The 9,960-nt window shown below is 25.1% G+C and overlaps 1 protein-coding gene across 1 annotated transcript; it reads right to left on the bottom strand.

The window, feature by feature from the left end:
- Nucleotides 1-6,977: 6,977 nt before the first annotated feature.
- LOC145848717 (uncharacterized) lies at nucleotides 6,978-9,812 on the bottom strand. The gene is made up of 6 exons (XM_082953997.1): nucleotides 9,702-9,812; nucleotides 9,303-9,485; nucleotides 8,710-8,813; nucleotides 7,690-7,819; nucleotides 7,301-7,449; nucleotides 6,978-7,171 (listed from the first exon to the last, which is right to left on the bottom strand). Exons 1-4 carry the CDS (start codon nucleotides 9,793-9,795, stop codon nucleotides 7,700-7,702), a joined length of 501 nt encoding a protein of 166 aa, XP_082810123.1. The 5' UTR covers nucleotides 9,796-9,812; the 3' UTR covers nucleotides 6,978-7,171; nucleotides 7,301-7,449; nucleotides 7,690-7,699.
- Nucleotides 9,813-9,960: the final 148 nt, after the last annotated feature.

The raw sequence follows: 9,960 nt of genomic DNA, 5'->3' as shown, positions 1-9,960 counted from the left end.
CATTTAAGTTGGATATCAGATCTTTACCACCTGGTGTTATTAGTAGTTTTGACGCGAAAATAACCCTTGAATTTGCTGCATAAAAAGTTTTTCTGATCATAATTGTTTAATTTTCCTCTCTAAAATATCTGAATTACTAGTTATAAACGGAAATTTTAGAACAACTAAACATTTCTCAGGTCCTAATGGTTTTATCAAAATTTGTCTAGTGTAAATTATTTGTTTTGTTTAATAACTCTAGAGGATATCCATGTTTGTTTAAACTAATACAATACAGTTTAAAAAACTCTAGGGAAAAAACTTTATGTGCACGGTGACACAAAGTTCTGATCAGACTTACTTGTCTCTTTAAAATACTATTAGAGTAAAAATTAAAATAAAAAAGTTTAAAGGTTTTATACAAACACGGACGTTAAAAATCTATTATTTTCTTTTAACTTGTACATCTAAAAAAATAATTTCATTATTGTTTTAGTTTTCAATCGTGAAATTGATAGAACTGTTTAGAATTTTAAAATATTGAAAAATTCATCCATAATTTTCTCACTTCTGACCAACACAAACCAATCATCATCATACCTGAAATACAGTAACTTATTTTTGAAAGAAAAAAAAAACAAATTAACTCGATATGGCCTAGAAAAACTTTAGTCAATATTGGCCCCAAGGGGAATTTCATGGTTATCCCGTCTTGTTGGGAATAAATTAAAGCTGAAATAATGCTACAAGTTAAAAGTTATAACATTTTTTAAAGTTGTTCTTATTTATTGTAGGTTTACTTATCTAATACAACGTAACAATAACAATTTTAATGACCTCTTCCAGGATAATCAAAAACAGTTTTAACGTGAAACACCGCTATAAAAGTATTGTTTGCATCCGTATCCCTAATTTTGTAAACTATTGTTAATAGATTTTTTAAACTATATGTAAAAAGTGTGTTGTAACACTGGTTCAAAAAATCTAAAATCTTAAATTTTTTAGAATCAATAATTATAACATTTATTTTTTCTTAATAGTCAGCTTTGTTTATTAATACAAAAACATCACCTTTGTCAGTTTCAAAAACAATTATTTTTTTAAATTTTTCAAATTTTTAACTACAGTTCTTATTTTTTTATTCAATGAGTTACTTTTTAAAGTTTTGATTTACTGTAATAGTATAAGCCAAAGAAAACAAATTAACTTTCGTTGCAGTTTTTTCATCTGTAGATCTAGGTTTTAACATATAAAGGTGTTTGTAAAACACTCAAATCCCAAAGAAACCATTTTCTTATGCAATTATTTTAAAGGAAGTGAAAACTTGAAGCAAAACTTCTTGTTCAGTTAACAGTCGTTCAGAAAAGTTAAAAACATTATATTCAGCCACAGTATCACATTTTACCATTATCAAGTTGTTCAACTTCTTACTATTGTCCTTTATATATTTTTTTCAATTGAAACTTCTTTCAGATAACTTTTAATTTTTTCAAAATCTTATAGAACCAAAATTTTCTATATTTTATATGCTTGTTTCAAAATTGCTGATTCAAGATATCTTTTGTTTTTTTAATTTTCAGATCTTCAGAACTGAACAATAAATTTTCCACTCTACTAAATATTTTAACTGGGATTTATTTTATTCTAAACTCTATCAATTTAAAAATGGTCAATTTTATAAAAAAAATTCCGAAAACTTTTGAAGCAACTTTTGCTTAGTACCTTTACAATGTGTGAATTACTTGAATTACTTGTTACACAGCTTTAAGATTAAAAAAAAAAAACCACTTATATTTTTTTTAACATAAAAACTCATTTTATTTAATTAAAAAGCTATTTGTATTTTGTAATAAAAAATGTATATATGTATTTAAAATGCTATTTAAAAATTCAAGCTTAGTTAAGTTTCTAAAAAAATATTTTACACTTATAGATGGTTCTATACCGGGGTTTCCTAAACTTTTTTTAAAAGGCCCCCTTTAAAGAAATTTAAAAAAAAACTTTTGCCCCTTAAACAAGATTTATCAAAAAAACAGACTTTTTATTTTGCTCTTTATCGTCAACTCCAGAATATTTGTATGTTTCAATTTGTAACCTCATGGACCCCCGTGGCTCCTTTGCTGCTTATGGCTTTCTAAATTTCTGTAATGGCCACTAAGGGAGCCACTTGGCTCAGTTTGGGAAACATGTTCTATGCGGTAAATTAATACAGCATTTAAATCTATATGTAGAAAAAGTTTTATTTACTACTGTTTTTGATTTCTATAAAAATTTAAGGGGAAAAGCATAAAAATAGTCTTAAAAATAAAATGTTTACTAAAATTACCTTTAAAAGTCGTAAAACCTCGTCAATGATTTTAAAGTTGCTAACTTTTTGTTGCGTTAAGTTAACGTTGTGTTATTTTTACAGATAGGTTTAATGCAACTAATCATGTAAAAAAACCTAATAAGTAGTAACTTTGTTTTTTAACGTTTATTATTCTTTTAGACTTCATAGATGTTTAAAAATAAATTACTCAAATTTAGCCTGGCTAGGTATTAAATATGCACAGAGTTTATTTTTTATACGATTCTTTAGTTATGCACGTGTCGTCACTTTTGGGGTAGCTTTCAAGTTTGCACGAGCGTACAAAATTGCAATAGGGCACAAAGTTGCACGAAGATACTTTTGCATGAAGACACTTTTGCACGAGTTGAATTTTTTATTTATTTATTTATTTTTTATTAATTTTTTTATTAATTTTATTCTTTAATTTTTTATTAATTTTATTTTACTATTACTGTTACCCCTAACCCTTACCCTCGGTCGGTAGCTTTTTCTTTGTTTTTTGTAAATATATCTTTTAGTTTTTTTTCTGTGTTTTTTATTGTGTATATAATTTTTTTTAACTCTCGTGCAAAATTAAAACTTGTGCAATATTGACCCTTGGTGTAAATTGTCTTCGTGCAATTTAGTTCCCTCGTGCAAAAGTATCTTCGTGCAATTTTCTGCCCTCGTGCAATTTAGTACCTCGTGCAATTTTGACACGTTCCCTCATTTTTGCTACCGTGTAACTTTCTATCGAGTTGTAACTTTTATACAGATGACTATTTTCACACAAGTCATAGTTTTTACTTTTGATTTATACTATTTGTTGTAAAGTGTTGTAAATAAAAATGAGTAGCTTCTAGATAGTATGATAACTTTTCAATAATTTATCTAGTCTTCAAAAGAGCACATAAAAAAACAAAAGAGCACATTAAAAAATAACATGTTTGAAATAATTAAAAGTAATAACTAGTACTAAGCAAAGAAAATCTTAATTTAAACTGTTTTTGTATAAAACCTTTTAAACTGTGATAGTTTGTTTACATATTTAGTTTACATTATTAAATATTATAAAACAACTTACTGTTAATATAATTTAAAATATTTTTTTTCTAGTACGCAAGTGATTTTTTTACTGACTAAGTTTCGCTGATCATAAAATACTAGACAGCTCTACAGAGTCATATTCGTCAGTAAAAAGATTGTTTGCAAACAAATTCAGTTGTTATTTTAATTATACAAACAGGTAAGTTGTTCAATGATATCTAACAGTCTAAGTTAAATTTCAAAAACTTGTAATGCAGTTTAAAACTTTATAATTGAAAGATGTTACGATTATTGATTTTTTTAGTTTGTTTGTTTTAAATGCTAGTAATTTCTTTAAATATTTTTAAACGTTTTTTTATTGGATTTTCTTAAGATTAAAAACCCTCATACGTTGTATCTTACAATTAAAATAAAATTAAACTAATTTTCATAACTTTTTTACAAACGTTAAAGCAAAAATGAAAGATATTTTCAAATCATTGCTAATGGAAAACTTTATATCCTTTTAAAGGTTATATAATAAACACATTTATAACTAAAATACTCTATTAGATAAGTTAATAACTTTAAAATTTAAGACAAAAAAATTTTTAATAAAAAAAAAACAAATACTTAATTAGTTTTGTATTTTCCTACTTTGTTTAAATAACTATTAATAAGATTTAAAATGTTATGCTAAGTAAAAATACAGCTAAATCTAAAATAGTGTTGAAATTAAATAATCTTCTCTGTACAAGACATTTTTCAAAACATATATTATTCACAGTTTTTAAAATTCCATATATTTATGCGTTTTTTTAATAACTAAGAGCAAGACTTAGGGTTGCCACGCAAAATTTAAAAATTCAGCCTGACTTTTACCTTTCTCTTAGGTATGCGTTTTAAACTTGCACTTCTAGTTAAGTATGCAGTACGAGTACGCATATTTATAAGTACGTTTTTGAGTACCCATATTTTGACAGGTACGCATTTTAGTACGCACATCTTATTCAGTACACATTTTTGAACCAATGTAATGAAACCAACATTTAAATTATATTTTTAAAGCGTTTGAATAAATACGGAATTTTCAGTAACAATAAAAACATTTGATAATTTTTCTTAAAACAATTTTCTCAATTTACCAAAACAGCATCGTTTATTCGAAGAGCTAATTTCGTTCCAATGCGTATATATCGGTGTTTGTCTTTCAAATACGCGTTAGTTGTTATATGTACTGCAAGACGATTCAACAAGTTAAGCTCAACTTTTGGTTTCGAGAATCAAGAATATAAAATCACGAGCTTTAAAACGTATACATCGTTATATACGACGTTTGTGTAATGATTTAAACAGTTTTCTTTCAGCTTGTTGTTATTGATATATTAATAAAAATTACTTTACATTGATTTAAGTGTGTTTAGTTTATAACTTAGAAACATAACTTAGTAATAAGTTACTTTAGATCGTAAGTAAATTAGTCAGTTTACTCGTAATTACTTGGAAACCACGTAAATAAAACATAACCAGTATCATAAATATAACCACTGTGGTTTTACCAAAATAAAAACTTTCTGTCAAGTTTCTTTTTTATTAAAGCTAGAAATTCTTAGCTACTAACTTTTGTAGTATTTATTATTGAGTAGCTGTTGTGTTGAGAATGTGTACTTCAGCGAAAGATAACTGTAATAATAAGTTATTTGAATGTAAAAATAGTTGATAAAACTTAATTATTAAAAAATTTGCTCTGAACTAGGTGTACCTTGAATTGTGTGAGGGTCATAATAACAATCCGAAATTTTTTTAGGCTGAACGTTTTAAAAAATTAAAATTAAGTGGTCAACAAGAAAAAAACAGTAAAATTATACTCCATTGAGATAACTTAAAGCTACATATACAAAAAAAAAACAAATTTATATGATATAATTTAATAAAAAGTAGCAGACTTTACATGAAATATAAATCACATTTAAAATGTCAGTAAAATTTCTAGGTAATAAATAAACTTAAAATAAACATATGTAATAAACTTTAAAAACTATCATAAAAGTCAATAAAAAAGCATTGTTTCATTTAATAAAACATAAAGTATATAAAATTGTTATTGATAAAAGCTTTATTTTCTAATTTTTATAATAATTAAGCTTATACCATATTGTGTAGCTTATAATAATTTTACTTTAAAACTAAAATTCACGTTAAGCTCATAATTAATCACATAAGTTACTTTATGAAATTTTTTAAGTTGAAAAACAATTAGAACCACGATTTTTAACAAATCAAAGCCTGTCGTTTTATCTGACTGTTTTTTCCTCCTAACTATTGAAAAATTTATTACAACTGATAAGAAGTACAACTTTAAAAAATTACTGTTCGGTAATATAAAAAAAAATAAACAATTTTCGATCAAGTATTTATATTCATATCGAAGGGAAATTCATTTATGTGCGGTCTTAACGATAAGTAAAAAATATTATCATAAAATGATCATATACAAATGCAACCAACATTAAAAAAATAAATAGATAAATAATTTAGTATGAGCAATCTAAACATATCGAAATAATTAAAATAAATACTAAATATGGTAGTGCAAAAGGCTTTTTTATTAAAGTGTGCAATTTTTTCGGTATATAAATAATGGGTTTTATAGATAGGTTCTAATTAAAAAAAGTAGCAGCTTATATAAGCTATAAAAAAATACCTATGAGAAAGCATAGTAATAAATAATAAAAAAAAACTTATAAAATAATCAAGTTAAAATCTATTTCACGATTAGTTGTGTTTAAACAATGCTATTTTCTTTCAAACCCGCTTGCAAGAAAAATGTGTATAACGAATTAATCTTACATATTCTTCCAACTTCATCGTTATATTCAATTTTTTTTGTAATTTTTCTTCCTGCTGCAAAAATTGTTTAGATAAATTTTATCAAGTTTTATTTAAGTTTTTATTTCCAGAAACTGATAACAGATACTTTACAACTCACCAATAAAGTAGAAATTATCCGATTTGAAATAACTTTTTAACAACTTACTTTTTGAACTTGTACTTCTTTTCAGTAGCATGTTGGTTCACTGATGTTTTGAAATCATTGTTATGTTGAGGGCAAGCTGCACTTGATGAATACAAATTTTGTGGCTTTCTAGCGCTTTTAAACCTTCTGTATTCTGTTATCAGATGTTTAAGTTACGTAAATACACTCTTTTATTAGTTTTCACAATTCCACTAAAACTTAAAATATGATAATTACAAAGTTATAAACTAAATATTTATTTTTGTAGATTAATAGAAGTTTAGTATTTCTAACAAAACAATATTTATACATTTTTACCTGTCAAAATTTAATTAATATATTAAACATACTCTAACTCCGTAGTTAATCATAAAAAAATCATGTAATATTTATTAAAGCTTGTCGTAAGAAAATGATGAAAAGTTCTTCAACAGTAAAATGATTTTAATATTTCACTAATTTACCTTTTTTGAAATTCATGGAAACTTAGGTTAACTAAAGTTTCTATTGCAAAAATATTTAAAATCTTTCAATTATTGTATGTACTGAAATTTTTAAATACTTTTAAAGCAATACAAGAGAAGATAACATAAAGAAAATGTCTCTTTTGGTTATTATACTAACAGTTAATGGCAGCTTGTTGTGAAGATAGGCGTTGTTTGACGTATCACTGTAGTAAGACTGGTTTGCGCTATTCACTTCGATGTGGTCCGTAATTGACGTGTAGTTTGAATTAGATCTGTGAATAATTCTTGAAGGTATGGAAGTAAATGGAATTCCTGAATAAATTGCAACTGGAAACACGTCTTCGCTAAGAGCTTCAGGCAGTGTTTGATATTGGTCTGTATCAAAAGTTTAAAAACTTAACTAACTTATCGCTATAAAACTTAATTAATAACCTAATCTTTAAAATTGACTAAAAACAGCTGTATTTTAAAAGTTAAATTGCAAACTAGTAGGGCTTTTCTTACTATTTAGATTATCCTTGAAATTATTATTTTCGTTTTGTCTTTTAACATTTTCTTCAACTTTGTTCAAATTAGGAGAACTGTGTGAATTTAATTGATCGTCACCGGACGTATTGTTCTTCAAGCTCTCAATGTTAATACCAGTCATTGATCTATAACAAATAAAATTTTGCTATTTAAAGTAGTAAAAAAATGGTTACACACTAGGTTTGTCTCAAAAAAAAATCCTTAGCTATAATAAAGCTAAAAAAATTTAAGTCAATTTTTATCTTTATAATAAAAGACCTACACGTTTATATCATCAGTTAACAAAAAATCTACAATAAAGATCAGAATTAAGAAAGCAAAACTAAATGTATTAAAAGTTTCAAACAAAAAGATAAATAACAAACTGGCATTTTCTTAGTGCTTCATTTGCAGTAAGATTTTTTCTGCTATCGAAATCACTAGATAGCGACGGAAGAGATGCGGTCGGTGTTGTTGCTTCTGAATTTTCATATAATCATTTTGTCTTCCGAGTTCCTTAGTAAAAAAAAATATAAACTTTAATGTGTGTAATATTAAACGTACCTAAATTATTTTAACATACGATTGAAAATTTACCTTGATAAAAAAAGTAGACAAGAATAGTCTAATAAAAAAATTAAACATTATAAAGGTTCTATTTTTAACAAGTACTTTGCTTTTTTGCTGTAATATCTCTGTATAAATTGAACAACTGTATTTGGTTAGGTAGATAACAAATTTATTTAAACGTTTTGCTTTTTTTATGTAATAAAATAGTATGAAAGTATTAATATGACAAAAAATAATAACTATAGATCTAAAAAAAATCCGATATAATTATAGTGTCAATGTAATTAATATAAAAATAAAGTATTAATATAATATTTTAGATTTTCAAATAACCAGAACTCACTCTTTTCGAAACACCAATACTAATTTAGAACAATAAAAAATCCATGAAAACTTTATTAAATTATGCTAATGATTTTTAAATAGTAAATATAAGTAAAGAAATTTCATGGATGCACTTTGTGTAAGTAAAATCAATTTTCATTAGAAAGTGCTCAACAAGCTGTCGTTTCAAATCACACTATTACTATTTAACTTTTCTTATTTTATTCTCGTAAGACTTTGTGCATTATTCGCTTAGAATTAAGTAATAAGTTTTTTTATTTATATACTAAGTTTTAATATGGCATTATAAAAGTTGGTTACGTGAAATATAAAAACTAGACTGTATTATTGATTTTCCTATTATATTTTTTTGACTTTTAGAGCTAACAACTTTAGAAAATTTCTATTTTTATCCGAATGGAATTTACTTTATATTAAGTAAAAACTAAAATAAACATTGCAACCTTTTTAAAGTTAAAATCATTATATACATATATGAAATAAAAACTCACTATACAAGAAACAGCTCTTGACATAGATTTGATTGAATTATCATTTATCATAAGCCGATTCATTGTATCATTTATATCTTCTGTGCTTAAATCATCTACCACTTCTGTTTTTTTTTTGTTTACTTATATTATTTGAAATTTGTCTTTTTAAAAGAAACTAATTCAGAACAAAAATTCCTTAAACAGTTTATAAAGAAACTTAATTTATCAAAATTCTTACACTTTGTTTTTAATTTTTGGAGAATATTAATAAATATTTACATTAAATTTCATTTTTTTTTTGATAAGGTTACCAAGTCAATAATAATGACTTAATTTTTATTTGTAAATAAAACATAGAAGTTTTATTATCAAAAATACTATTACAAAAAAGTTTATAAACAGAAATCTTCAAAAAATTACTTAAAATTCGGATGTAAATTTGTCTAGATGCTGTACAACTTTTATAAGACATTCAAAATTGTCAAAGGAGTTTTGTAAAACTTTTCAAGAAAATAATTGTAGCATAACATACTCGTAATTTTGAGTATATAATGAGTTAGATAAAATCAATATAAATTAATACAAAAGTATCGATATAAAACTAATCAAACCATCAGAAACAGATTTTATTTTGTCCAAAGTAAGCGATTGCTCCATGTGAGCTGCCGGTTTAAAACTAGGATTGTTGCCACTGATGAATCCATCAGACACTTTCCAATGAGACACATTGCTCATCTCCGAGTCTTGCCTCTGTCTTCGGCGTCTTCTCAAAAGAGTTTCTTGAATGCCATTCACTTTATTCGAAAATTTTATTTATTACTTTATGCAACTTGCAAGTAAGTTCTGCATTGCAGAAGGAAATTGTCTATGTTTGAAAACTTTGTTTTAAGTAAAACAAACTTTATCATTTTAGTATTAATCTTTCTTAAACTCTATTTTTTTCAACAATAAGAAAGTTCAAAACTATAAGCACTAAATAAATTAGATTTATCAAATAATCATGAACTTACTTTTAAAAGGAAAGTTGTCATCATCACTACCATAACCCTGCATAATATTGTTTTCAGTACCAACTTTTTTACTTGGTTTAGTACTGAACAGCATTTGATTAGAACGCTGAATCTGTAAGTACATCTGCATTGTCTGAAATTAAAACTTATGTTATAGGTGATACCAGGAAATAATTTTACTATAACTTAATTAAAATTATTAAAATTAACTCATGGTTGCTATAAACATAAAAAACTTTTTACTACACTGTAATTTACT

The sequence above is a fragment of the Thalia democratica genome, unplaced genomic scaffold (assembly GCF_965202585.1).
Source record: "Thalia democratica unplaced genomic scaffold, ktThaDemo2.hap1.1 HAP1_SCAFFOLD_1623, whole genome shotgun sequence".
NCBI classification, from domain to species: Eukaryota; Metazoa; Chordata; class Thaliacea; order Salpida; family Salpidae; genus Thalia; species Thalia democratica.
Note: the sequence above shows the minus strand (reverse complement) of the source record. Positions and strands in the feature narration are given on the sequence as shown.

Bases quoted from the DNA above. Each gene is read 5' to 3' on its own strand.
- LOC145848717 (XM_082953997.1), bottom strand. From the start codon at position 9,795: ATGCTGTTCAGTACTAAACCAAGTAAAAAAGTTGGTACTGAAAACAAT. The intron at 9,486-9,701 runs GTAAGTTCATGA...TTTCGAATAAAG, and splicing joins TGACAACTTTCCTTTTAAAA to TGAATGGCATTCAAGAAACT. The intron at 8,814-9,302 runs GTTTGATTAGTT...AAAAAAAAACAG, and splicing joins AATAAAATCTGTTTCTGATG to AAGTGGTAGATGATTTAAGC.